The 27,556-nt window shown below is 50.6% G+C and overlaps 10 protein-coding genes across 10 annotated transcripts; 6 read left to right on the top strand and 4 right to left on the bottom strand.

The window, feature by feature from the left end:
- Positions 1-324: 324 nt before the first annotated feature.
- On the top strand, positions 325-3,949 carry Asppvi_002174 (putative C6 transcription factor; the record flags this gene model as incomplete). Its single annotated transcript, XM_043298167.1, has 7 exons — positions 325-552; positions 619-1,160; positions 1,217-1,256; positions 1,315-2,341; positions 2,397-2,725; positions 2,781-2,851; positions 2,905-3,949. The coding sequence occupies 7 exons, from the start codon at positions 325-327 to the stop codon at positions 3,947-3,949; spliced, it is 3,282 nt and encodes a 1,093-aa protein (XP_043154102.1).
- Positions 3,950-4,300: 351 nt separating this feature from the next.
- On the bottom strand, positions 4,301-5,089 carry Asppvi_002173 (translationally-controlled tumor protein; the record flags this gene model as incomplete). The annotated part of the gene is made up of 4 exons (XM_043298166.1): positions 4,301-4,385; positions 4,443-4,602; positions 4,669-4,948; positions 5,075-5,089. 4 exons carry the CDS (start codon positions 5,087-5,089, stop codon positions 4,301-4,303), a joined length of 540 nt encoding a protein of 179 aa, XP_043154101.1.
- A 1,178-nt stretch (positions 5,090-6,267) lies between these two features.
- sur2 (sphingosine hydroxylase) lies at positions 6,268-7,621 on the top strand (the record flags this gene model as incomplete). The annotated part of the gene is made up of 2 exons (XM_043298165.1): positions 6,268-6,958; positions 7,032-7,621. 2 exons carry the CDS (start codon positions 6,268-6,270, stop codon positions 7,619-7,621), a joined length of 1,281 nt encoding a protein of 426 aa, XP_043154100.1.
- A 520-nt stretch (positions 7,622-8,141) lies between these two features.
- Asppvi_002171 (uncharacterized protein) lies at positions 8,142-9,599 on the bottom strand (the record flags this gene model as incomplete). The annotated part of the gene is made up of 1 exon (XM_043298164.1): positions 8,142-9,599. One exon carries the CDS (start codon positions 9,597-9,599, stop codon positions 8,142-8,144), a length of 1,458 nt encoding a protein of 485 aa, XP_043154099.1.
- Positions 9,600-11,137: 1,538 nt separating this feature from the next.
- Asppvi_002170 (uncharacterized protein) lies at positions 11,138-11,914 on the top strand (the record flags this gene model as incomplete). The annotated part of the gene is made up of 1 exon (XM_043298163.1): positions 11,138-11,914. The coding sequence occupies one exon, from the start codon at positions 11,138-11,140 to the stop codon at positions 11,912-11,914; it is 777 nt and encodes a 258-aa protein (XP_043154098.1).
- Positions 11,915-12,553: 639 nt separating this feature from the next.
- Asppvi_002169 (putative ABC multidrug transporter) lies at positions 12,554-17,248 on the top strand (the record flags this gene model as incomplete). Its single annotated transcript, XM_043298162.1, has 4 exons — positions 12,554-12,657; positions 12,715-15,353; positions 15,407-17,084; positions 17,146-17,248. The coding sequence occupies 4 exons, from the start codon at positions 12,554-12,556 to the stop codon at positions 17,246-17,248; spliced, it is 4,524 nt and encodes a 1,507-aa protein (XP_043154097.1).
- Positions 17,249-17,532: 284 nt separating this feature from the next.
- On the bottom strand, positions 17,533-20,186 carry xlnD (beta-xylosidase XylA; the record flags this gene model as incomplete). The annotated part of the gene is made up of 2 exons (XM_043298161.1): positions 17,533-19,974; positions 20,034-20,186. The coding sequence occupies 2 exons, from the start codon at positions 20,184-20,186 to the stop codon at positions 17,533-17,535; spliced, it is 2,595 nt and encodes an 864-aa protein (XP_043154096.1).
- Positions 20,187-21,256: 1,070 nt separating this feature from the next.
- Asppvi_002167 (putative phosphatidylserine decarboxylase) lies at positions 21,257-22,413 on the top strand (the record flags this gene model as incomplete). The annotated part of the gene is made up of 3 exons (XM_043298160.1): positions 21,257-21,497; positions 21,552-22,110; positions 22,173-22,413. 3 exons carry the CDS (start codon positions 21,257-21,259, stop codon positions 22,411-22,413), a joined length of 1,041 nt encoding a protein of 346 aa, XP_043154095.1.
- A 360-nt stretch (positions 22,414-22,773) lies between these two features.
- On the bottom strand, positions 22,774-25,365 carry Asppvi_002166 (putative ATP-dependent RNA helicase DBP6; the record flags this gene model as incomplete). The annotated part of the gene is made up of 1 exon (XM_043298159.1): positions 22,774-25,365. The coding sequence occupies one exon, from the start codon at positions 25,363-25,365 to the stop codon at positions 22,774-22,776; it is 2,592 nt and encodes an 863-aa protein (XP_043154094.1).
- A 349-nt stretch (positions 25,366-25,714) lies between these two features.
- Asppvi_002165 (phosphatidylinositol N-acetylglucosaminyltransferase subunit A/GPI3) lies at positions 25,715-27,414 on the top strand (the record flags this gene model as incomplete). The annotated part of the gene is made up of 5 exons (XM_043298158.1): positions 25,715-25,731; positions 25,787-25,818; positions 25,872-25,906; positions 25,958-26,346; positions 26,400-27,414. 5 exons carry the CDS (start codon positions 25,715-25,717, stop codon positions 27,412-27,414), a joined length of 1,488 nt encoding a protein of 495 aa, XP_043154093.1.
- Positions 27,415-27,556: the final 142 nt, after the last annotated feature.

Below are 27,556 nucleotides of genomic sequence, written 5' to 3'. Positions count from 1 at the left end.
TTCACATTCTAGGTACCCTGTAAACTACCTTATTGTACACAGTAAATTGAAGAGGGCCTAGAATGGTGAAAGTCAGTAACTTCGTAAACCGTAATTGTCATTGGCTGGTGTTCTCCGATAACCAGCATTTACCCCGGAGGCGTCATCTCCCCAGATCTGTAGTTCGTACTAATGTCCAACAAACCATACGATCCGCCACTCAGAAACCTTATGTACATTAATGCACATTTGCGCTGCGGATGTCAAGTCGCGTGCAGCATTCCGACGTCCTTACGCGTTGATGGATTGATGTGACGACCCCGCCATTCCTACGACCGAGGCATCATGACTGCAGACCCCACGAGAAGCCTGCCCAGCTACGGGCCCCCGAATTCGGGGCCCAAACCTCAGCTTCGATCCGGCTACGACTCTCCTCGGCCATTGTTCTGTTCTCCTTCGCCGAGCAGAACTGCGGCAGGTAAAGCTCGCCGTGCGACGGGCCGCCAGATTACTCGGAACCGCGCGAGCTACAGTTGTCATACTTGTCGGAGGCGAAAAGTGAAATGCGACAAGGTACGCGCCTCGGTTGTCGTCGCTTATCTTGTTGTCTTTCAGGGGCTATGCTAAAAAGTGAAAAAGGTCCATCCAGTCTGCGGAAATTGCACGAAGAACGGAACCGAGTGCGTTTACGATGCGACGCTACAGAAAGACGCTGCCTCGCGCAGCGGTCAAGACGAGACTGCTCATGGTGTGAAACGACGAAGAGAGACTTCTCGACCGCTGGACCAGGATGCCGATGATATGCAGTTGGTCGAGGGCCAGCTGAGGCAGGCGGAGCACCCTGACGGGAAGAAGTTCGGATCGCAGGCGATTGAGGCTCGGCTAGACAAGTTGGCTTCGATGATAGAGCGATTGAGCAAGACTGATCAGCCGCGGGAGCAGACGGAGCGACAGCTGTTGGAACAACGGGCGAACATGGAGGCCATGAGCGCTGAAATTAGACAAGCAAACGGTGCACCGTCGAGATATTCTGCCAATTCGCGCCCTGACAGTCCTCGTCGCGGCGTCGACTCAAGCGGAGACGAATTCCCCATACCTGCTGGTCATGCTACTGACCTGGTGGACCCGGTCGGGAGCTTGAATCTAGGTCATCTAAGTTTGGAAGACGGCGGGAGGTCGAGGTAAGCTATGCGCGGGAGACGTGGGCAGGTGGACGCTCTGACTGAACGAATACTAGATATGTTGGGACAACTTATTGGGCCTATATCTCCCAAGAGGTATGTTTTCATTGTTGAAGTAATCTACTCCTTAGGGCTACAAGCTGAAAAAACGCAGATAAATGAACTCAATCAATTGCTCAGAGATCAGAATCGCTCACACAACGAGTCTGCACGCAACGAAAACTATAGTGAGGAGATGGTCAGGACGCCCGATCGTCAATGGAAGAGCTCGGTATCAGCGGAAAGCCCCGATGCGATAGTTGGAGACAGGTTCTCTCGTGGCAAGACCTTTCAGAAGTCCATCTTGTTCCCCTCGAGCGAGTCGCCGTCCGTCAAACACAAGGTGGTTGAGCCCGACATGCTTGACCATATCCCTACTAAACGGCAAAGCCATATACTCTACAAAGGCTTCATGTCCGGAATTCATGCCATAAGTCCAGTCATTCATCCACCTACTATCCTTAAATTGTACAATGCTTTCTGGGATTGGTACGATTATAGCAGCTACTCTGGGGAGCCTTGTCCAGACCCGTCGTTTATCCCGCTACTGTATGCTATCTGGTATGGCGGCTCAGTCACGGTCTCAATACGGACAATCAAGGCTGAGTTCAATGTCTCGTCACGGTCCGCGCTTTCCAAGGCCTACAACGACGAGGTTACACGATGGTTGACCGAGATATCATTTCCCCGAAGCCAATCATTACAAGGGCTCGCTGCCTATCTTCTAGTACAGACGATTCTCTCCAGAGAGGAAGAACCTTTGACGAGCAGTTTATTCATTAGTCTTTCTATGCGGGTTGCACAAACAATGGGCCTGCATCGGGACCCTGCTAATTTCGGCATTGAACCCTGCGAAGCAGAGTATCGTCGTCGGATATGGTGGCATATTGTACATATGGATGGCGTTGTCGCCATGTCCAGTGGACTTCCACCTCTTGTCAGTGACGAGAAGTACTGGGATGTCCAGGAGACCAGCGAAGTTAAAGACACGCTCCTGGGCACTGCGGAAGCAGAACAGTATGAGAGATTGGTCGCTGCTGGTCTGCGGCCACGAGATAACCCGGACGACCCCACGATCTGTGGCGGTCCATCGATGGTAAACGTGTACTATCTGTCAGCACGGGGCAAATATGTCATGGCTCGTAAGTGACTTCTAACGCGTTGCTTATGGTCGAGTGACTGACTTGACATTTTAAGGTGCCGTTCGTCGTATAATGAAGATCCAACTAGGCACCGAGCCTGTCACACGACGAGATATGGAGGAGCTTCGTTCCATATTGGTCGATCTCCAGCTCAAACTGAACTCGATTATCAACAGAATTCCTGAAGCAAAGAACCAAGAGATTCACTCCCTTAACTCGGACAGATCCCGATCCTTCGCATCCCGCTCGCCTGTTGAGGCTCGATCCGGCGAAACCGAACTACCTGGCGATGGCCCAAATGGGTGTCCAGAACAGTATCATTCTCATGTTCTCGTAGCCTTTCACAAGTGGGCGAGAATACTTCTCTCGCTTTTCATTGATAAGGTACGATGCGAAGATCGTCATCATTGAAACTAATGTTAATCAAGTCCTTGAACAGGCTTTTTGCGTTGCTTATCAGCCGTTTCTCAAGAACGCCAAAAGCCGTATCTGGCCGACGGCTAGGCAAAGGTAAGTCTGATGATGCCCTTCAAGGCTGCATTGGAAGATTCTGATGAAGATAGCGCGCTGCGCCACTGTCACGGCTTTATGGAGAAGTTTATATCACTGGCCACCGATCCAGACTTCCAGCCCTTCCAATGGAGCTGGCCCGGCAATCATCAGCCGATGCACGCAACCATGATCATGCTGATCGATCTCTACGAACGACCCTATAGCTCCGAGGCTTCCAAGTCACGGGCATTCATCGACAAGATATTCTCACTTTCAGGTCCCGATGGTGGTGTCGTCGGCGGAGAGGACGGCATCACGACCCAGCGACCCTTGAAAGACGGAGGCCGCGAAGCATGGGATATGATCCGAAGACTGCGCCAGAAGGCGTGGCAAAAAGCAGGCCTAGATCCACAGAGGCTATGGACCGAACAGGCTCAGATCCGAGCTGGCGTGCCCTCCACACCCGCCGAATACTCTCCAGTCTCCAGCTCATACCCAACCCAAGCCTCCGGCAACTCGTCCAGCATTACACCACTGACCTCACGAAAGCAGCTGATGGATTTCTCGAAAATTTTCTACAACATGACACGTTCACATCTCCTTCCCAACCCAGCCGTACGACCCAGTCCCCTGCGATACCAACTACCTCCTCCAGTCCCAAGTGCAGTGCCTGCAACTCCCCAGATGGTTTCTAGTCCCCGATTCTCTACATCCCCTGCAACGACCATCCCCACGGTCGAATCCCCACACAGTGGCTCGGCTATTTCAAGTATACCACCGCTCGCCTCGAGTATCCCGTTCACTCAACCCGCCTTCACATCGTCGTCTGCCGCCTTGCCATATATTGATACATCCTTGCCTGCCTCGCAACCACAAGCAGCACCTACGCCGCCAAGCATGGTCGATCCGAATCTGAACTTCGACTGGGCTGAGTGGGATGCAGTCTTTGGACAGCATCTTCCTGTTGCAGACGAGTTGATGGAGCTCGATCCTGTCTCCGGGTTCGAGTTTGCCGATCTCGCGAATACCAGGGATGCTGGTAGTAATAGGAGTGCTGGGGACACTGATACGGGGATGAGTGATATGCGAGATCCGGAGTGGTTTTCATACTGCTGATTATGGTGATAGATCGGCGTCTCTACTGCCGCTATTCACGTTACACTGTACATAGCTCAGTTGTGTATATAAATAAAATTTATGATAATGATTGACGCTCAAAGCGTAGAGATATAATTCTATTTTCAAGTAGCCGATAGGCGGATAGGGCATAACAGAAATGGATTCATGAGGCGTAACTATATTGGAAGGATATGGTAGATGCGGTGTAGTGTATAGCTGGATGCGTGGTATAAACTTCAGAGATCGGGCAGACAATACTCAACCTCATCAGTATGCTTGAGTTAAATACAACCGCGGACTCCAATTCCCTAATTTTGGATCATGATATTCTTCATAACTGCAGAAAATTTAAACCTTCATCTCAACGAGGCCGTGCTTCCAGAGAGTGGCGTAGGGAGTGACACCGTCCTCACGGAAGTCAATCAGGACGTGCCTAGCAGTAAGTCAGTAAAGGATTGACTGGTTCATCACAGCTGAGGACATAACATACATAGCATCACCGTTCATGGACTGGCCCATAAGGACATCGTAGTTGTCATAGTTGGAAAGGATCTTCTTGACAGCGCCGGGGGCACCCTTCTTGAAAGCATCGATCTCCGACTCGGGAGCACCCTTCTCCTGAAGCTTTTGGAGAACCTTCTTCATGTAGGCTAGAAACGAGTGTCAGCGACCTGCTTGAGATGCCACAATTGGTAGACTTGAAATGAGCGACATACACTTCAGGTGGGCCTTGAACTGGTCCTTGGAAGGCTTCAAGCCCTCCTCGGTCTTGAGCCAGACGAGACGGAACTGATCCTCGATGTCGTGAACCATGACCGCCTCACCCTCACCACCGGCGTCATCATCCTCACCCTCAGCGGAGGGGTTAGCGCCCTCGAGCTGGAAGTCCTCATTGGCCTTCTTGAGGTACTTGCGGCAGTCGCACTCGTAGAGGACACCGTCGACCTCCTTGATGTTGTAGGTGTCAGCGAGGACCTCGTCGTCCGAGATGATATCCTATACAAGCAAAAGAACGTCAGCAACTTGCGCCTATATGCATGCCATGTTGACAAATCCAACTGTTTCTATCCATGCCACATCCGCCATAAATAGTGGGGTAACGTCCAAAGCAAAGGTACATACCTTGTAAATGATCATTTTGAATTATGTGATGAGAGAAAAACTTCACAACGAAAGAAGGATAGGATGAAGGTAGAAGAGAATGGCACACGGCTGGACAGATCAAGAGAAGGAGAAGGAAGAGAAGAAAACAGTAGCTGGAAAGAACCCAAAGAGGGGGTAAAATAGAAGTTTTTAGTGGCGCCCGTTCCAACTTTTGGTGGGGTCCTTTTTTTTTTCACCTGCGATTCTCGAGGGGCAGAACAGAGCTAAGCCTCTTTGGGACTGGTGGACTGTGTCTGGCCCAGCAGTTGACAGCTGGGGATGCCAAGCAGAATTGCCACACCAGAACAACTCTGCCCTGAATTTGAACAAGACCGAGATAGTCTATGGGATAGAGTCTAGGGTGCTGTCTGTGGCAATCACTAGATCAGTAAAACTCAAGCCAGAGTGTAGCACTATGGAGGGTGGTTTGACTGCTCCAGGGATCAAGACAATCAGGGGCGTCTTCTGACAAGAACGGCATGTTATGGTAATTACAGTACATTATTTACACGGGGGTTTCTGCCTAAGCGCTTTAGAAATCAGGGTATGGTACAATACATTTTTACCAACCTACTGTAGCATATGATCTCCAGTTGATTAGATAAGTAGACGGGCGGCCCGGATCTGAGTTCTTGTGGTGCCACTTGACGATCTACTACTTATCGCGATGGACTGCTAGGGCCTTTTTTCTGTCCTCCAAATCTCTGCACCTACTCCAGTTCTTATTATTCCATATTCCTATAGAGTTTTTGTTCTTGATTTCTTGACTGAGGTGAACATCGGTTTCTAAGTGCCTTCCTCGCCCAAATTGGTCGATTAACTCGGCATCCACGGTTCGTTGGTAGTGGTGCCTACTGCAGCGCGTCCCCTGACTGTGGCGGACCGCTTTTGAGTGAAAAAGGACTCCCCATCAACTGTTGCTTCCTATCCCCCTACTCAGGGTATTCGCATCCTCTACAATTCGAGGTTCCGTACGCTTGTTTCCACGGTTTTTTCCCGTATCTCGGCCTTGACCTAAAAGCATCCGCAATTGACTCCTGACGGCCATCGCTGCAACCTCCGCCGTCGTTGCCTGACTTCACAGACCCATGCGTTGATCTCTTGGATTCAACACATTGCGCCCATCCTTCCTCATCTACGCATTCTGGCATTGACGCCCTACCAGTCAAGCCATGGCAGTCAACGCATCCGTCGAGTATGACTACCCTCCTCTACCGAGCTACACTTTGACACCCCGTCCTCCTCTTCTTGCGCCGATCCCAGACAACATTCTTGCTCTGATCCTGCCAATTGTCGCATATTGGGGTTTGTCTATGGTGTACCATTTCATCGATGTCTACGATCTTTTTCCACAGTATCGTCTGCACACTCCGGCCGAGGTTTTGAAGCGGAATAAGGTCTCGCGATGGGATGTGGTCAGAGATGTCATTCTACAACAGGTTGTTCAAACACTGGCTGGTATGGCGGTAAGCTATTATGACGACGTGGAATACATTGGAAAAGAGGAGTACGATATTGCTGTATGGGCGCGCCGCCTTCGGTTTGCTCAGAAGGCAATCCCACGTCTGTTGGTTGTGTTCGGAGTCGATGCTTTGGGCCTATCACGTAGCCTGTCTCAAAACGGTCATACGGTTCTAGCTGGTATACTAGCTGGCGGACAATATCCCGGAGTTACTCGGTCTTTTGTTCTGGACAGCGGTATTGAAGCGGTCGTGCCTGCTTTCACCAATTGGGAGCTGTCAATGGCCAGTTTCATCTACTGGTACTTTATCCCTGCGGTACAGTTCACAGTGGGAGTGTTTATCGTCGATACTTGGCAATATTTCCTGCACCGTGCGATGCATCTGAACCGCTGGCTTTACGGTATGTACTTTGATGCTTTGTTCCATCCTTGAAACTTTTGAAGCACTCGGGAGACGCGACTGACACTTTGCAGTCACCTTCCACTCTCGCCACCATCGCCTTTATGTCCCATACGCTTTCGGCGCACTCTATAATCACCCAGTGGAAGGCTTCCTCCTTGATACAGCTGGTGCCGGCATTGCGTTTCTGGCAACCCACATGACGTACCGTCAGACCATGTGGTTCTTCACTTGCTCCACTATCAAGACTGTAGACGATCATTGCGGCTATGCTTTCCCCTGGGATCCTTTGCAACACTTTACTCACAACAATGCTGCCTACCACGACATTCACCACCAAAGCTGGGGTATCAAGGCGAACTTCTCTCAGCCATTCTTCACTTTTTGGGATCGTCTTTTTAAAACTCAGTGGGAAGGTGACGTCAAACTCCGCTACGAAAGATCTCGAGAGGCCGCACAGAAACAACTGGATCAGGATGCCTCTTTAGCTACGGCATCTTCCAGTGAAGAGAATTCATACGAGGGGCCAGTCGTGTCGACAGACGCGCCAGCCGACTCCAACGCACGGGCACGTTTGCGCAGAAAAACTGTGACTCTGTCTCCCCATGTCGACGGTCTAAAGGGTGTCAATCATGGAGTGACAAGCAGTGTCCTTCAGGCCTGATTATTTATCACCGTTTCGGAATTTGCATTATTAAGTTTATAATACTTTTACGTCTTTTAACTCACGCATGGAAGAACTGAAGCTGCTGGACGTCTTCGATCGATGCGAAAGAGGTTATTCTTAGCCTTTCTTTAGGTTGTACTGAATCATGCTGTACTAATATGTGGATTATGCATCCTTGGTCCTTTGGCCTGTATCATGAGCTTTCTTTTATGAATATCTTTACTCAATGCAATGTGTATATTTCTCAAATTGACGATTCCAAACTTCGAAACTGCAGTCGAAACAAAACAACCTTCAAACATTAACCCAAGTCCCTCTCATCTCTATCGCAGTCGATGTGCACCCTTCAAGTTGCCTTGGAACAACCCCGAAAAATCAATCTCCCAATCGTCCTCATACTCATTCAGGTCAAAAAGTTCTCAATTCCTCCAATGCTTCCCGCTTTTCTGAAGTATTCGAGCGCTCGCCGCATGACGTGTCTCGGCCACTTCCCGCCACTGACTCGGAAAAGAAGTTGTCAATAACCCTCTTTGCAAACAAGGTCCCAGGTGGTGTCTCCAGGCCCAGCCTCTCGCACGGGGGCGTCCTCCCAAGATGCCTCGCTATATTCCGAGTCAGAGTGATACGCCACTGGGCTCAGCAGATCGCAGTATCGACCCGCAAGCTCTTCGCTATTTTCGCCCAGGCGTCCTCCAAGCGTCAGACCCTCGACCTCCTTCGACAGGGCTTCCAAGGTACCGAGGGTGGGTCCGTTGGCGGCACTCTGCCAGTTCGAATTGCTGCGCGGAGGGATGTAGCTCGCTTCGCCCATGGGGTGGTCCTCATCGTAGTGAGACGCTGAGGTCGCCGAGTGGTCTGCCCTGGGGACGGATAGGGGATGGACAGGCGGCACTCCGGCGGGCAGGTTCGTGGTGGAACGAGGTTCCCAATCTCTGCCTCCGAAGGCTTCGTAGGTCGCGATGATCTCGTCGGCGATCGTATCCCGCTCATTCACGATCTCAGCACGGTGAGAGTGCACCTTAGCTCTTTGGCTGGGGTTCCGGTGTAAGCCTTGCTGCTCGGCGGAGCTGTGGTCCATGTAGACGATGATGGATTGCATATCAACATCATCACTACGTCGACTCGTTGCATAGCCGGATGCCTCGGTGTATCCAGCTGGCTCTGGCTGTCCGGGATCCGTTCTGATGGACTTGCCTTTGTTCTTCGGGTGCTTGCGCAGGTGATCAGTGTAGTCCTCGCGGCGATGAATGCGCTCCGGGCGCTTCTTATACGCTCTCACGGCCGCTTTTCTGGCAGCCTTGAAATCGAAAGCCGCTTGACCGCTTGCGTGCCAGTACTGCAGGGCGCGGTCCCCGTAATAGTTGATACCCTGGTCGATAAACGCCAGCAGCCTAGGCGCGCGATGTTTGGATCTAGTTCTAGTCCGACTGATGAGTGCGACCCGAAGGTTCTGCAGGAACATCGGCTCCTGGACCACCCTTGCCAAGATGCATGCTTCGCATCTGTTCTCCTGGTAAGGTGCTGGGGCTATCGGCGGAGGACGAGTACCCAGCGGGACCAGAGACCACATGCCTTGCATGGATTGCAGCGCGCGGACGAGCCGGACATGGCTTTGGTCGAGGTTATCTGAGTACCAGTCAATGACGTCCAGATGCTCGGTGACTTCCTTTCTTATCAGGCTGCAGATGTTCGCAATGACATAGGGATTGAATCCCTGGTGCGAGGGACACAGCTCCGCGGCGCGAATGAAGGAACTTGGCAGAATTTGGAGCAATGTGGACTTCCGAAGCTCAGACGGGAGGTTTTTGATGGCGTGGTGGATCAATTCGCTGCGCACTTCGAGAAGTCGTCCCATATTGTCGTGGGTATAGTGTGCCGAATGCTGTAAGTTCAAAACTTGAATTAGCATTGCCAATTGGGATTTCTTGAGGTCAGTGGCCATCAGAGGGTACCTCATCTGAATTGCGCGCTGCATCTTGGCCCGGATCTTGTTCAATCTCTTAGCAGCCTTAGATAATGCTTCGAGTGATATTGGCGAAGGCGCAATATACTAGGTGTCTGCTCTTTTAAGTTGTTGACAATAATTCAGAACACGCAGGGTTGGCTCTCCGCTGTGATGTCGTATGCACAATGTGCTGTGTCGTTTCGTAAGGGGTAAGGTCGAAGTTCTGATGATAATGGTGAAGAAGCAGTTGATGATGTTGGAGTTGATGGATAACGTGAAGATGCTCTGCAAAGAGGAGCATGATATAGAGAAGCCATTTTATACTTGTCAGAAAAGCCTCAAGACAAAGGCTTTCTGCTGTCAATGCTATTGTCTCCGTTTGGGCTTGTGGTAGTCGAAGAAGTGTCTAAGACAACGTCAACAAAGAACACGCCGTGAGGAATAGAGATCCAGAGACATATCCTGTATCCATCATTTCTTTGTTGTAGATCTTCCGCTTAGCCGCTGTTAGTAGTTGCCGAATGGATACCTCCAAAAGAGGAAGAATTATATCTCGTGAGACATTCCGGGTCAGCACACCACTGTGAGAGACATGCGAAAAATGTCTTGCAGATTCAAAGCTCGATCGCTTTTGGAAGCACAGGCAACCATGACCAGGGTGGTTACCCAGACTCGAGCGTGGTAGGGCAGCCAAGTCTTTAGTCATGAACGCGACCAGCAAGTGTGTAGATGATCGCATCACGAGGCCGTGTACGCGCTCAACCCTCCGTTGGACAACACAAAGATATATGAACACCCTCGATACTCTCGTTACTCCCGAGTCCACGAGCGCATCAAACGACAGATGCGATCTGATCCTTCATATTCGCTTTATGAACTGAAATAGACCATCAAGGAGACACTTATGCCGAGTATGGTCGTCACGTATCTTCCCTCCCAGTCCAGAAAGAAACAAGATGTGCCATTACCATACACAGCATCGCCATGGAAATTGTTGTGGGCTGACATCCTTCTTTTCCTACGGAGTCTCTGGAGCCTGCCTGGTATAATACTGCCCTTGACGCCGTGGAACTCGGGAGCCTTGGACGAACTTTATCCGTCCAAGGACAATGTATGGGACATCGTCGTACATATATTTCTGGCTGTCTATCAGCTCATCTTCCTTTTGTCACTGCCTATTTTGTTTATTCTCGCCTTCCCGGCGCTGGGGATTGGAATTTATATAACAGTCACTTTGACTTTGAATTGGGTAATTTGCAGGTTTGCCTTGAATGGGAGTGCCAGGATTTTGCAGTCGCAAGTTCCCGTCGAACATCGTCCGGAACACGACAGTGAGCACTGGGTCTTCATTAATGGAGTCGGAGCCGGGTGAGTCCCCAAATATCCCGGCAGGGATCATGCAACTCATGCGATTGTTTTAAGGTGTCACTGGCTGCAGAGTAACCTTGACCGGCTGGCCTATACATTTGGCAGAAATATTACCGGCGTTCACAATTCAACGTAGGTTCTCTTTGCCGTCTTCAAACATTAGATTGGCTTTGGTGACCCAGGACAAAAAAACCTGCAGAATGGGGATCGTTTTCGATATTATCGAGTGCTTGATTCAAAGGAATTTCTCCTACGCCACTTCGGATGTGAGGGATGCGTACGCGATCATCAAGGAGAACTTGTTGAATCCAAAATACAAGAAGGTGATCCTCATTCTTCATAGCCAAGGTGGAATCGAGGGCGGCTTGGTCATTGACTGGTTATTGGACGAGATGCCTCGAGAGTTGCTGCAGGATCTCGAGGTCTATACCTTCGGTAATGCGGCGAACCATTTTAACAATCCGGTTAAAACATTGTCTCATGCTCGTCGGATTGAATCCGAAGGCGAAAGTCCGCAGGTCAGCCCGGCAGCAATAGGTACAAAAACCATTCGTCGAATTGAGCACTATGCAAATTCCAAGGACTTTGTGAGCGTGTGGGGGATATTGAACTTTGCCAATATTCCTAATCGATACATGGGCCGAGTCTTCGTGCGGCCTGGTTCCGGTCATCAATTTATCCAGCACCATCTGGATACCATGTTCACGTTAGGGAAAGACATGAAGACGCTGGACACAAACGATTTCATGGAGATGGAAGTGGAAGTCCAACCAGATGAATTAGATAGGCCAACAGCAGACGAGACAGATACTGGAGACAGAGGTAACCATGACGAGATTAACTTTCCAGATGATGAGATGAACGGAACTGCCTCATTACTCCAGTCAGATGGCTCTTTCAGGAGAAAGATGAAGGTCAAGGATCTTAGCCGGCTGTGGCTTTATCGAAATGGGGCATCACCAATAGACGGGTCCTGATGGTGTCATCGAGCGGTGCTTGTCCTGTATTTTCTCGGTCATGGCCCTCTTTTGTTCTTCTAGAGCTTGTTTCGCCGGGGTTCTTGGGTAGATGGGCAGTCAGTGATTTAGTGACAAGGTCATGACCGAGTTATTATTGTTGTCTAGCAAGAAGGGATAAATATCCGTATCGGAAAGTACGCTCAGGCAGTAAGGCAGCCCAGGACTCAGCATTCGACCCGTTCTAGAGCTTGAGGGCTGCAACTGTGGATGCCCATTTGTAGTTTTTCCGTCCCAATGACTCTTCCCCGTCCATTCACCGTGGTCGGCAACATCCGCCAAAACTTCTTCAGTCAAGCTGCAGGTTAGCCATTGCACTATTCGATTGCTTATCTCCTTTGCTTTTCGATCCGGTTTAAACCATTGGCTAGTATCGGAAGCTGTGCCGTGCTGCGGCTATTTGTACGATGGATAAATCATCAGTTTGTCGATACGGGGTGCAATAGCAATAAACTCAACCTCAAATGGCAGTCGCTTAGCGATCAGTCACTACACACCGGATTTCTGTTTTATCCCCAGAAAGCCAAGCTTGATGTTTGTCAAGTAGGAACCTCAATAAACAAGGCAAGCTTTGCTTTCCCCGTGTCGAATTCGCCCGCAATGGAGCTTTTGCCTGGGGTTTCGCAATATGTCATAGCTCCTATGACATCGCAGTTTGTGGACGGAGATATCTCTGCTTTTGAGGACAGCGGTCAAGTGCAAAGGTTTGTCCAATTTTTGTGTCCTCCTAGTAACTGCCTGAAACTGATGCAAGAAGCCAGAGCTCTCTGGCAATATCGGACACAGAAACTGTCCGCCTTCGTGTCCACTGGACATCTGCACCTCGGGGCGGTCTCTGCTTCATGCCTCGTACTCATCCTATCAACATGTCTCCATCATGCTGTTTGGGTTTTCAAGAAGAGACCTCGTGGCCGCATGGATGCTACCTCTGCTGTTTCAGAGACAACTGTTCCCGTACCCTTTGCTCTTGCGCACCTGGCGGCTGCTATGGCGGCTTGTGGTCTCAGTTGGGGTGAAGCATATAGCAGAGGAGACTGGAAACAGTCAATACTCTTCAGCTACATTGTATTATTGGCTATCGCGAGGCTCTGTTTCCAGGGTGTTATGCACTGGATTCATTTCTATGGCCACTTGAACATGATGACCTTAGCGGCTTTGTCTCTAGCAATTGTGAAGGATCTTGTTCCAATGGCGATTGTTGGCTCGACCTACCGTCCAACTCCTCTTGCAAGTGCCTCACTAGCCTGCGTGGCTGCTATGCTGGCAATTGTGCTTGCAAGTCCTCGGCCCCGTCCCTTAATCTCGAATGCCGAAATTCATGATGCAGAGATGAAGACGGATGTCTCGCCGGAGGAAACATGTTCTCTGTTCTCGTACTATTGCTCCTATGAGTGGATCACTTATGTGATCTTTCGTGGTTGCCAGAGAGATCTGACCATGGATGACTTGCCGCCGCTTCCCTCATATGACGAACCACTGAAGTGGCTGGAGAAGATCAAGAAGCAGCGCCAAAAAGGCGGGAAAACGTTTCGAACTTTGTGCAGACTGTTGAAGACAGAGATAAAAAGTATGGTTTGCTGGGCCGCGACTACTTCCGTGGCAGATTTCTTCGCCCCATTCTCCATGCTGCAATTGCTGGCATACTTGGAAGACCCGACTGGTGCAGTCGTGCATCCTGCCCTCTGGATTTGTTTGCTATTCGTTGGTCCTATGATGCGGTCATTTTGCTATCAACAGTACATCTTTACAGCCACAAGGCTCCTTGTCCGCGTCAATATCTCGCTTGTCCAGGAGATTTATCAAACCGCTATGCGATCGCATATCTACGATGATTCTGTACATCCACATGGCAGACCACGCTCTCAGGAGTCAGCGACACACAAGGCACATGCTCAAAAGCACACAGGGAAATCTAGCCAAGCTAACCTGACAAGTCTTATGTCATACGATGTTGATGCTATATACAACTCCCGGGACATTTTTTTTGTAGCTACTGCAGTGCCGATATCCACTACCATTGCCATGGTCTTCCTTTACCGAATGCTCGGGTGGCCATCCTTATTCGGTGTCTTGACGCTGTGTTGTTTGACTCCGCTTCCGGCTCTGGCATCACGCCGGGTCTCACGCATCCAGCAATCCGTGATGAGGGCAACTGATGTCCGTCTTGCCAGGATTTCAGAGTACTTGAATTCTATCCGAACCCTCAAATTCTTCGGATGGGAGCCAGCTGCTGTGGCTTCGATCAATGAGATCAGAAGCGTGGAGCAACGACGTCTCTGGAGGCGAAGTGTCTTTGCTGCTGCTATTTCTATGGCAGGTGACCTATTACCTATGATGAGCTTGCTTGTCATGTTCTCTGTCGTAGTTTTATTTACGAACGGTTCTTTGCGGGCTCCTGTTGCCTTCACATCTCTGTCAGTCATGGAGACACTGCGTTCTCAGTTCGTCTGGCTCTCAAATATCAGCAGATATTCGGCCCAGGGTGCGGAGTCGCTTCGTCGAGTGGATCACTTTTTTGACACAGCAGCCGAGATCAGACGTCATCCAGACGGACCATTGGAGCTCAAGCAGGCCACGTTTCGGCGAACACCGATCGCAGATTTCCGGTTACGGGACATCTCAATTTCTTTCAAGCACAATGCCCTCAATGTCGTGGCAGGCCCAACTGGGAGTGGGAAAAGTTCTCTACTGCTATCGTTGTTAGGTGAGACTGTGCTGGAGTCTGGAACAGCCACCTGCCCTCAGGATGTGGCCTATGTACCGCAGTCGCCATGGCTGCAGAATGACACAATTCGACAGAACATTATTTTTTACAGCTCGTTCGATGAAGCCCGTTACAATACCGTCATTGAAGCCAGCGGGCTTATCCAGGATCTTCAACAGCTTCCCGCTGGTGATCTCACTCTAGTGGGTGAGAGAGGCACGTCGCTGTCAGGTGGCCAGAAGCAACGTGTGTCTCTTGCCAGGGCACTGTATTCGAGATCATCTACATTGCTCTTGGATGACATATTTTCCGCACTAGATACACATACGACCAGCTTGGTTTATGACAAGTGTTTCTGCAGTGGTCTGTTAGCAGATAGGACCATTGTACTTGTCACGCATTTGCCAGCTGCCCTGAAGGATGCTGATCAGATCGTTCAGCTCAACCATGGCAAGGCTTCCATAATTAACACGGCTGCTGAGTCCTCGAAGGCGCACACACAGAGTGTACCAGACCTCGCCGAAGGGGCAGAGCAAGACGCAGCAATCAGCGGTTCTTCAACAATGGCAGAAGGGTCTTCTACTGAATCAGAAGTCACCGTCAATGTCTTGCCCAATGTTCGCGTACACCGATCCAAACAGACAGATCGCATTGTCAAAGAAATGTCTGCTACAGGTCGCGTACCACGTACATTATGTGAGTATTACACCAGTTGAGTAATGCAGTCCTCGACGCTAATGTTTCTGCAGTCTTGCGTTACATGCTGTTGTTTGGCGGAATCTCCTATGCGATAGTCATGCTGCTAGCAACTGTCACGGTGCAATTTGCATACTTCTCAATCACATACTGGCTGTCTATTTGGACAAGCGCGTACGAAAAATACGAACACCCTAACTCTCTGTTCTACTTAGCCGTGTATGCTGCAGCAATAATTTCGTTTCTCCTCCTTCAAATCACGAATAATCTTCTATATCAATATGGGAGCTGGACGGCCGCCAAGAAGATGCACACGAAACTGGTGGAAGCAGTACTCTCTGCCCCGATCTCTTGGTTCGACCAAAACCCCATCGGGCGTGCTATAAACCGCTTTGGAAATGACACCAGGTCAATTGATACTGTTTTGATTGACTGGCTGCGCATGTCCATTGAAAATGGGCTACGGTTCTTGCTGAGAATAGCGAGTATCGCTTCGATCATGCCGATTTTTGCGCTCCCGGCCGCCGTGATTTGCACGATAGGCTTTTTCATCGGGGAGATGTACACTCGGGCCCAGATTTCTATCAAGAGATTAACTTCGATCAACTACTCTCCCATATTCTCCCATTTCACCGATTCCCTGGCTGGAATGACTGTCATCCGAGCCCGAGAAGGCATGACGGGGGTTTTTCAGAAGCTGTTAGCGGAAAAGCTTGCAGTTCATGCTCGTTCCGCAGAAGCCCAGTACAACTGCAACCGTTGGGTTTCAGTCCGATCAGACTTATGCGCAGCATCCGTCGCAGCATCGGCGGGATGCGTGGCATATTTCTGGTCCGGGTCCGCGGGCCTCGTTGGATTCTCATTGACCAACGCCATTGGCCTCAGTCAGACAATCCTGACGTTGGTCCGCACGATGAACGAACTCGAGGTTGAACTCAACTCGTTCCAGCGAATAAGCGAATATGCGGAGATTGAGCCTGAAGAGAAACTGAGTGACAAGGAGCGCGCCAAAGCCGACACTATACCTGCCAGCTGGCCAACACGCGGGAAGGTGGAATTTCACAGCGTCTCGGCCCGCTACCAGCCCGACGGGCCAGATGTCCTACGAAACGTTTCCTTCGTGGCTAACCCCGGTGAACGCGTTGGCATCGTAGGCCGGACAGGCAGCGGCAAGAGCACCCTCGGTCTCTCCCTCCTCCACTTCGTCAATCTTACCTCAGGTCGGATCACAATCGACGGCCTCGATATCAGCCACATCCGCCTGCATCGCCTCCGCACAAGCGTCACACTCATCCCCCAAGAACCCGTCCTCTTCTCCGGCGACGTGCAATCGAACCTCGACCCATTCGGCGAAGCAAGCGAGACAGAGCTGCACTCCGCTCTATCCGCCTGCACCTCCATACAAGTGCACGGAGGCAGCACCGCCGGAGAAACAGGCACCAACAAACCGACCCGCGCCCTCACCCTCGACACCCCCGTCGCCGCCAACGGAGAAAACTTCAGCCAGGGCCAGCGACAGGTCCTCAGTATCGCGCGCGCGGTCTGCCGCCGGTCCAAGGTCGTGCTGCTGGATGAGGCCACCGCGTCCGTGGACCACGAGACGGACATGCACATGCAGAAGCTGCTACGAAGTATGTTCCCTGACTCGACGATTATCGCGATTGCGCATCGGCTGCGGACGATCATGGATTATGACAGGGTGCTGGTTATGGCAGAGGGGGAGATCATTGAGTATGTCGTTCCCTCTTTCTTTCTTGTTTATCCATGCGTTCACGGAGGCTAACTTGGAAAGAAATGATTCCCCCGCGAATCTGATTAAGAAGCAAGGCGTTTTCTGGAGTATGTTGAAGAATACAGGAGAGTACGATGAATTGGTTCAGATGGTAAGGGAGTAAATGTTCTATTGCCGGTGCAGCGCATATTTACATCATGTCTATTGTTATCGAGAGTAGATATATGCATGAAATGCGCAGATGATATGCCGAGAGAAGAGTTTGGTATCAAGCTGAGCATATAAAGTGTAATTAGGCTAAAACTGCCGTCATGGAGTATCAGCCAAGCAAAGCCACAAAAGCCACGAAGCTTGACACAACGCCTCAACATAGAGCGAAACTCTAAACTAAACAGCTAGTTCGTTCTAGATCCTCGTTTCAAGGTACTATCAACATAATTCAAATCATCATGCAGAGGAAATCTGCTGCTGTTCTACAGGCCACTTGGAAATCACAGCCTCTCCGCCCGTCAGTGCGAACCGAAGGACAACCGACCGCTCGTTGTTCAGCGCCAACTCGTACTTCCCCGGGTAGAGGACCCGATTGCCCGCTTCATCCGTACGAGCCACGCTGTCGATGGTCACTGGGATAGTCATGGTCTGTGAACTGTGCGGTTTCAGGTTCGCCAACCGGTCGAAACCGACGAGCCACTTGTTCGGGTATGGAGCAGGGCCGGCAGTGGTGTTGGCGAAGAGCATAGCAGTGTAGTCGGAAGTGGCCTTGCCGGTGTTGGTGATCTCCACCGTGAAGTTGAGGAAAGGCATTTGCTCGACGTTTGCAAAGCCTGGGTGGGGCTGCGTGATGAGGTCTTGGATGTTGTAGGAGGTCTTGTTCTTGTCTGCGGCAGTCAGGGAGGTCCTGAAGGTGGTGTAGAAGAGCCCGTGGCCGAACTCGTAGACGGGCGTGCCGGTGTACCACATGTAGGTCTGGCCGGGATTATTGCCGTGCGGCCGCAGGTTCATGTCGGTAGCTGGGAATTGGATTGCGTATTCGGCTGGGTACTGGGTGACCACGAGTCGTCCGGCGGGGGCGCGCTTGCCCGTGATGATGTCCAAGAGAGCCTGTCCGCCGGATTGTCCGGGGTATCCACCCCAGACCAAGGAGTTGACGTTTTTGTTGGACTTGAGCGAGGAGGAGTCGACTTGGCCGCCGCCCATCTGGAGGACGATCAGCGGTTTGCCGAGTTGGCTCAACTGGTCGATGAGCTGTAGTTGATTGCCGGGCCATGTGATGTTCATTCGATCCATGGCTTCTGCTTCCACAGTGTTGTCGATTCCACCCGCGAAGATAATGACATCGGATTTCTTAGCAGCAGACAAAGCCTCGGAGAAACCGTCTGTGGAGTTGGACGAAATGTTCGTGCCGAAAGCGTAGTTCACGTCCAAGTCAGAATGCTTGAAGGCATCCAATGGACTAATCAGATAAGGTGCCCGTCCAAAATAGTTGCCTTGAAGCTGAGTTGTCACATTCATCCAGGGGCCAATCAATGCAACACTGCGGACGGACTTGGAGAGGGGCAAGGTTCCGTCGTTCTTCAGCAGGACAACACCTTCAACAGCGGCTTCGTATGAGATATTCCAGGCATCCGTGGTCACGACATCGTTCCAAGTCAGGTTCCGATACACACTTCCATTGCCATCGAAATAGCCGAGACGCACCAAGTTGCTGTACAGGCGGATCACACCTCTCTCGATTTCTCCACGGGCGACCTCCTGCTCGTCAAAGGCTTCGCTGAAATAGTACTGATAAGTGGTGCCGCAATCAATGTCCGTACCTGCCCGGATAGAGTCAGCTGCCGCCCCCGTGATGTTGGCCGCAAACTCGTGGGGATTCCAGACATTGTATGCCGCGTCGCAGTCGCTAGACACATAACCATCCTCGACGAAGCCGAATGTGTCACGGAGGAGGGTCTGGAGGAAGAACGAATTTGCGCAGCTGGGCACCCCATTCACCGCGTTGTAGGAACACATGACGCTGTGCACTTTGGCGTCCCTGGCTGCAACAAGGAACTGAGGGGTGTAGTATTCGGAAAGATCCTGCTGTGTAATGTTCATATCATTGCCCAAACGGGAGTGACCGTCCCAGCTCTCAATGTCGTAGCCCGCATAATGTTTCGCAGTGGCTACCAACTTGAGATGTTCCGGATCAACACCGCCCTGGATACCAGTAATATACTCATACGCATAGGCTGAGGTCAGGCAGTAAGCGTCTTCTCCAGGGGTCTCTTGTCCCCTCCCCCAAAGAGGACTGCGAAAGCTATTTATGTTCGGGGCATATACGTCCAACCCATACCGTCCGGCGTTGTTGAAAGCTCGACCTTGAGTGGCGATGATGCTCGCGATCTGGTTGATCAAGGTTCGGTTCAAGGCCGACATTGTCAGGATAGGCATGGGAAACGAGGTGGCCCAGCTGTACTCGCCCTGGTTTGTGAAGTTGGCGCGGTCAAGTCCATGGAGAGCCTCGCTCCATACTTGGTACGGTGGTAGACCAAGCCTCGGAACACCAGGGCTGGTGTTACCTGTGTTGTTCACCAGTTCCTCGAAGGTGAACATGGAGACCAGGGCAGCAGCTCGGTCATGTGGCCTAGCAGACGTGTCGCAAACTAGAGTCTTGCTAAGCGGTCCATTCTCGCAGTCGGGAAAGGACAGGTCAATCTTAGCGAGCGTCTGAGGGGTGAGATCAGGATTCGCCTCCACATTGTAATCAACGTAGCTTGTGTTCGCCTGAGCAAGCGCACAAGGCAACAGAGCTACCAGCACGGCAGCAAGAGATTTGGCAGTCGACATGTTGCCAGCATCCACAAGACTGGGAAGTTCATCTTCTGCATCATGAGGTCGGTAGATGAAGTGCTCAATTTATAGTAGGCTTCGGCAACTCTGGCAGAAAAAAATGCTATGCGTCCTCGTACCTGGCCGGCATCTGTATTCCATCTATGCCGTGGATGAAGCGTCCCTAGCTTCTGGACTTCTTTCCCCGACTTCCCCCACATGCGGATGCCCGAATCGAGCAGGTCCCACAGCCGATCCTGAGCAAAGAGCGGAGCGCGGGGATTCTCCGACATGAGAGAATGAAGAACAAGTTGACCGATTCACTCACAATTTAGGCTGAATGGACTTTAAACCTGAATGATGATGTCAATTGTGTCAGTCCGTGCCATTCTCTCCCTTTGTTGGTTCATATGGAACTGCTTCATGAGACCAGTGGACTTATTGCCTAGTGAGCACTGAGACAAAATCAAGTGTGGTGGAATAATTATGTGATTGCAATTATGCAAGTCTGCATATATCTCGATTAGACGAGCAAGTCTAGTTCGTCAAGCTGTCCCGTGATATTTGGTGAGCAGAGTCGAGACCTTACATACGGAGTTATTGCAGGCAACGTCTTACTCCCAGCGCAGGGAATTGCCGGGTGCAGCGACTTCCAGCTCGAGCTTTCAGGCTGAAAAGCCAGAGATGAAGGTCGAGCATTATTAATGCAAGCGTAATGGCATGATTATCATCACCGTCTCGTTGCAGTCGACCCACACTTCATCGAGCCAGCTGCCAATACTACAGCTATCGAGCTACGACAGCCAATGAAATTCACAAACTGATAAACTCCCTCCGCAGGTAGTCTATTTAGCCGATAATGAAAGGCTGTGGAAGATGTAGCTTCCAAAGAGCAACAGGAAAGGCCCATTCATGGCCGTAGAGGTAATAGATCATCATGGTAGGGGGACGATGCAGCTAAGCTTCTGGTGGAATCTCGGCCAAATCCTCACCCGCCAACGCTTTACTGCTTCTGGGTTAGTATGACATGGGGGGTTAAGGGTTGATTCTTGGAGCTGTAGAGTGGTATATCGCGTGGGATTGTTTGACATTACTGAGACCATCATGATCCAGGTCAAGGGGAAATTTCACCATTGCACCCATGGATGCCTCAATTTAGAGCTGGCAAGGTGCAGAGATATCGCGTGGTACCGCCGTAGGAATAACGCATCGTCAAACTGGCTGAAGACAATCTGACATCGCAATGACATCACACCAAACACAACAAGACATTTGGTGGAGGTAGATATCAAAGAGTTATGTGCTTCGTCAAAACAGCTCAGACGAGAATATCAAACTCTCATTCTACAAACAAGGCGTTCCAATGTCTGGCATCTTCGGCTATATCCACCAGCTGGTGGACCAGGCGTTCGCCTTCACTAAGCTCATCCAGAATCGCGAAGTGGGATGGATGACCGTCGACCGCAAGACAGGCGAATACAAGCGCGAGAAGCAACCATTGTGGAAGAAGTTCAAGCTGCTACTACTCTTTAACCCGTTGACAGAATGGATTGATCAGACTCATCTCATCCGAATGTATACGCACGAGAAGAACCTCGCTGCAGGTTCGTTATCCTCCTTCCAACATTACGCTCTGCAGACCACTGACTGTATTCAAGGGCGCAAAGAAGGGAAACCCCAGTCCCACAATCAAATCAAAACCTTCATCGACTTTTACCAAATCGACATGTCGAAGTTCGACCCATCCGATCCGGAGAAATACGAGACATTCGAGGACTTCTTCGTGCGGAAGCACGCCCCCGGCGCACGACCAATTCATGCACCGAACGACCCCACAAAGGCTGTCGTCGTTGCCGACTCACGAGTCGTCGTCTACCCAACTGTCGAAACTACTCGCAGGCTTTGGATTAAGGGTTCCGAGTTCACCATCCAAAATCTCATCAAAGACAAGGACCGTGCAAAGGCGTGGGACAACGGTGCGGTAGCAAGCTTCCGTCTGAGTCCCCAGGATTACCACCGATACCATTCCCCTGTTGAGGGGAAGGTGAAGTGGTATAAGCAGATTCCCGGTGATTACTTCCAGGTTGATCCCGTGGCGCTGCAGAGTTCGGTCAACATCCTGACGGAGAATGCGCGTTGCTGTGTGTGCATCGAGACTGAGGATTTTGGGCTGGTTCTTTTCGTGGCTATCGGTGCTACCGATGTCGGGACCGTCGAGTGAGTATTCTTCTGCCAAGGAAAGTCAAAGTCAAAAGGCATCTGACTGACATGGTATGTAGTTTCAATGATGAAATGATGACTGCGGGACATCATGTGAAGAAAGGCGATGAAATTGGACTCTTCCAATTTGGCGGCTCAAGTATCCTAGTGGCTTTTGAGAGAGACCGGATTCGATTCGACGAGGACCTGGAGAAGTTGAGCCATCAGCAGATCATGGTGGATGTTGAGGTTGGTATGAGCTTGGGGAGAGCAACGCAGAGAGGGCATACTGCGACAAATGTAGTTGCAGCAAGTCTTTAAAATGTCTACGCGTACGGCCTCTTCTGGAGGATTTACTAAACGGTCAAAGAGAAGCGGATACGGAGTACCTTGGACGATATATTTCTTTTAACCACCTTTGCGGGGGAAGCAAGGCGAACAAGCACGGAGTCGGGGGTTTTCTTGCTGCCTAACTGATTGGCAAGTCATGACATAGTCCTCTTGCTGTACCTAATCATTTTGGGGTAATCAGGCCGTCTTGCAAAAGTTCGGTCATCAATCCCAGGTAAGAGCAAGTATTGAAGGGATCCTGATTGAAATTCGGGTGCATCTCTTTTTTATTAGCTATTTACATGTGCATCCATCCTCAAATGCGCCCCAGGCTTGCTATATGCTCTAATCCTAAGCTCTAGACTCTGTAGTTTTACTTCCGCCCGTTTTTACCTCCTTCTCCAGGGCATCCAGTGCAGCTGCGTATCTCGACTTGATCTCGGCCGTGGTGTCCAGCTTCACATTCACCCTCTCAACCTTGGTGGATCGCGTAATCTTGCCATCCGAGCCCTTGGAAATCTCGTTGACAAACCAACGGCCCTCACGGTGTGCAACAAGCGTCCAGGCCGAGCCCTCCTTGCTTGCTCTAGCTGTACGTCCAACACGATGCACGTATGTCGTAACACTGTGAGGAACGTCGTAATTGACGACGTGAGTCAACGACTGCAGATCGAGACCACGAGAAGCGCGATCAGTAGCGACAATAACGGAGAGCTTGCCTCGTCGATAGGCAGTGAGTGTTTTCCGAGAGGCTGATGACTTATTAGACTTAATAATCGTTCCTACGCGATTTGCCAGGGACGGGTCGAGAAGTGAAATCAGCCGAGAAAGACGTGATGCGGATTCAGATGACTTGGTGAAAATGAGAACTGTCGTTCTTGCAGGCCCACGATGAGAAATATTCTTTTCCTTTTCGTCGCTTTCAGATGACATGGATACGTCAGACGACGAATCTGATTCGTCGCTCGATGAGCTATCGTCTTCTGAGTCTGAATCCGATTCATCTGAGCTGGACTCGTCAGAGCTCGTGTCGTCCGAGCTGGTATCACTGGAGTCCGAGTCGTCGGAGTCCGACTCATCAGAGCTCGAATCGTCCGAACTGGACTCTTCTGTGTCTGAAGACCTCGAGAGACGTTCGACAGAGCGTTGATTGTGGGTGTCCAGGTTGATATGAGACTGTAGCAGCCGAAGGAGGTAAAGTGGTTTCTGCGACCCATCGCCAACAGATACGGAGTACTCTTTCAACGTGGAGGGTAGAGTGAATTGTTCATCAGATCTTGTAGGGACACCATCATGCTCTGCTTCTTCGGTTGCAGTAGGCTCTGCCGAACCAATAATCACCAGCTTCGGGTTTGCCAGTCGGAGAGAATTCAACTTGGAGATATCTCTCGTCATTGTGGCGCTGAGAACGACCTTCCGGGGGTCTCTGCTTTGAATTGGAAGCCCCAGCTCAGCCATAAACTTACCGCTGGAGCCGAAGGTCTTGGGATCCTTGCGGGCATCCAGGGAGTTCATCACAACATCAACCCATTCTTGAAAGCTCTCGTTCAGAAGTCGATCTGCTTCATCAATAACCAACCATTCAAGATGTTCCAAAGTGAAGCCCTTGGTATAACGGAGATGGTCAACCAGACGACCCGGAGTACAGATCAAGATATCAATGTTTGGCTCCGCCTTCTGAACGTAGCCTGGCAGGGACTCGCCCAAGTCTCCTGCTTCTGCAATATAGTTCATGAGATTAAAATTCGTCCAATCTTCTCCAGTGAGATTGACAGTCTGCCTTTGCTTGGAAAGTTCAGGTCCATAGCATTGGTCAACACGCATCAGTGTGCGCTGTTCGTCCTTGATAGCCACATTTCCCACAGCAGAACCGATACGAAGTCCAGAGCCAGTAGCGCATAGCTCACAGGCTTCTCTGGCTTGTTTCACCAATTCTCTTGTGGGCACTACAATAAGCCCTCTCATCCGGGGCGCCGGTGTCGGTTTCAGTGCAGTGACCAAAGGCAGTACATAAGACAGTGTCTTTCCCGAACCTGTAGCGGCTGATATGCAAAGATCACCCGGGTGTCTCCTGGGGCCTTGAAGAAGCAGTGGAATAACCGTAGATTGTACCGCAAAAGCTTCTTTGTATCCATGATCTTCGAGCATGCGAAGAAGATTTGAGTCGATCCCCAAATCTGAAAACCTGGCGCGCTTGCTAGCGGACTCTCTGACGGGATTGGCCAACCAAGCAGGGAGGGATGAATAGCTTGGTTTCTCAGTTTCTTCTGTAATTTGTTCAGGTTGTGGAAGAGGCTCTAAGCCCTGTGCAACGACGGGTTCTGCTGTAAGCGGTCCTGTGGGTGCCCTGTTATCCGTACTGTCATTCTTCGCCTTTGCTGCCTCCTTCAACTTTGCGGATCTTTCGAACTTGGACAGGATGCCAGAAAACTTGTTCTTCTCAGATTTTGTGACGCTCTCATCTTTAGAATTTTTGGTGGATTTTTTCAATGTTTTGCCGGTCTTGTCCTCTTTCCTTTCCGAGCTGTCGTCCAAGTCGTCCTGGGATCCCTTTATATGTGCAGACTCCTCATTAGATTCAGAAGTTCGTCTTTTTTCAACCTTTGATTTCTTCTTAGACTTGGAGACCTTATCATCTGAGCTCCTAGCATTCGCTTTGCTGCTGATCGGCGAGACAGCACTATCTTTCCTGGTCTTTTCTTCGCGAACACCGTCCTCTTCCGAGTGTTTGTTCCGCTTTTCTTTGCCTGGCTTTCCTTTTGAATGAGCAGCGGTTGGCGAAAGGTTCTGAGTCTTTTTCGCTTTCTTGGTAGGTGTTGGTGTCGATGTCGCAATGGGGGAGCCATCCGATTCTCTCTTTCTTTTGTGAGTCTTCTTCGCGGTCAGTGGAGTGGCTGAATCTTTTTCAACTGACGCATGATGCGCAGATTTGTCGCCAGCCATGATCCAACAAGAGCTGGCGGAATTGCCGGTTGCCGTGGTTGCTGAGACTGTAATCGTTTGAGAGATTCTTCTCGAACATGATTTCTTTCCGCGGAGACATTTTTGTTGCTCACCCGGCAGAATCGACACACCGCCCCACATGCCGCCAGCAGTGGGCCTCAGGGATCAACCAGGTCTGGAGCTTCATTCCGAGATCACATTCATCTGGTCGGGTATTGTTCGCTGTATGCTGGTATACCCGGATGTGTGCTGGTTTTATTGAAGGGCGAATCTGCTCGCCATGGGTAGAGTGACAGCCACTACCTCTCAGAATTGTCTGGATACCAGCTAGACAAGCGGAGCAGCCAATATGCCCTACAACATTGCGTTAGTTTATCCCGTACTCATCGCGAAGAGATGGAGCTGACAATGATTTGCGCAGTATGGTCTGTGACTTCTTCTTTCCTCAACCAGGTTTGTCTCCTCGTCGCGCATTGTATCTCTGCAGCATTGACTTATTCTATCAGGGGGAGTTGAAAGTCACATATACCAACTGTCATCTGTATGAACGCTCGCTCCTTTCACACGATATACCTGCTCATTCTTCTTCCAGAAACTGATCGACCGCGGTCATAAAGTCATTATCATCACCCATGCATACAAAGGGCGGACCGGAGTTCGATATCTTACCAATGGTCTCAAAGTGTACCACATCCCCTTCTTCGTCATTTACCGCGAGTCGACGATGCCGACAGTTTTCTCCTTCTTCCCCCTATTCCGGAATATCGTGATCCGTGAACAAATACAAATCGTTCATGGCCACGGTAGTATGAGCAGCTTATGTCATGAGGCCATTCTACATGCCCGAACGATGGGTCTACGCACAGTCTTTACCGATCACTCTCTATTTGGGTTTGCGGATGCTGGTTCGATTTTGGCGAACAAGATGCTCAAATTCACATTAAGTGACGTTGACCATGTCGTTTGCGTCAGTCATACATGGTACGTGCATGGGAAGGCTAGGTTTATGTCCTGATTCTTACCTGGGGGTACAGCAAGGAGAATACAGTGCTTCGAGCATCGTTAGACCCTTTGATGGTCTCGGTCATTCCCAATGCCGTGGTCGCAGAAAACTTTCGCCCCCTTTCTCACGACATTCGCAAAGGCGATCGAACGTCAGGAGAAATCGAGCCGCGACCACCGCCTGCACCGATCGGGCCGAACGATACTATCACGATTGTTGTCATCTCGCGTCTCTTCTACAACAAAGGGACGGATCTCCTGATTGCGGTTATACCAAGGATTCTGGCTTCCCATCCGAACGTACGGTTCATCGTCGCGGGCTCGGGACCGCAAGCCATCGATTTGGAGCAGATGTTGGAACGTAACGTGCTACAGGACAAAGTTGAATTGCTGGGATCGATTCGTCATGAAGAAGTTCGGGATGTCATGGTCCGAGGCCACATCTATCTACATCCGAGTCTGACGGAGGCCTTTGGTACGGTCATCGTCGAAGCCGCTAGCTGTGGCCTTTATGTGGTCTGTACTCGTGTTGGTGGCATCCCAGAAGTGTTACCTCAGCATATGACGACCTTTGCGAAGCCTGAAGAAGATGATCTAGTCCTGGCGACTGAAAAGGCGATTGCCGCTTTGCGTTCGAACAAAGTGCGAACAGATCGATTCCATGATCAGGTCAAGATGATGTATTCCTGGACGGATGTGGCTCAACGAACAGAGCGTGTCTACAAAGGCATCACTGGCGATATCAGCCCGGAGGAATTCTATGGGTATTATCCCGGTCAAGGCTGGGAAGCCAACGCTGACAGGGTGCGGAGTTTCGCTTTGATCGATCGGCTAAAACGATACTACGGGTGTGGTGTCTGGGCCGGTAAACTGTTTTGCCTTTGTGCAGTAATAGATTTCCTACTTTATGTGTTTCTCGAGATGTGGTTTCCGCGATCGAACATCGACATAGCCCGCAGTTGGCCCAAAAAGCTCGGTCCAAATGGCGAGAAGAGTCACCACCTCAACAACAGAGCTCAAACTAGCCAGGAGCGTGTTGCTCCATGAGTGAGCGAATGTCTACGCGTGACTGGATCATGTTCATTCTGATGTTCCAACTTTTTTGGTTCCATTTGAGAACCATTCCATTTATGTGCATAGCAAATGCCTACCTTGATACCCACGCTAACTGGATGATTTATACAAGACA

Source organism: Aspergillus pseudoviridinutans (assembly GCF_018340605.1).
Source record: "Aspergillus pseudoviridinutans IFM 55266 DNA, scaffold_2, whole genome shotgun sequence".
Classification (NCBI taxonomy): domain Eukaryota; kingdom Fungi; phylum Ascomycota; class Eurotiomycetes; order Eurotiales; family Aspergillaceae; genus Aspergillus; species Aspergillus pseudoviridinutans.
This window is presented reverse-complemented; position numbering and strand designations above follow the sequence as displayed.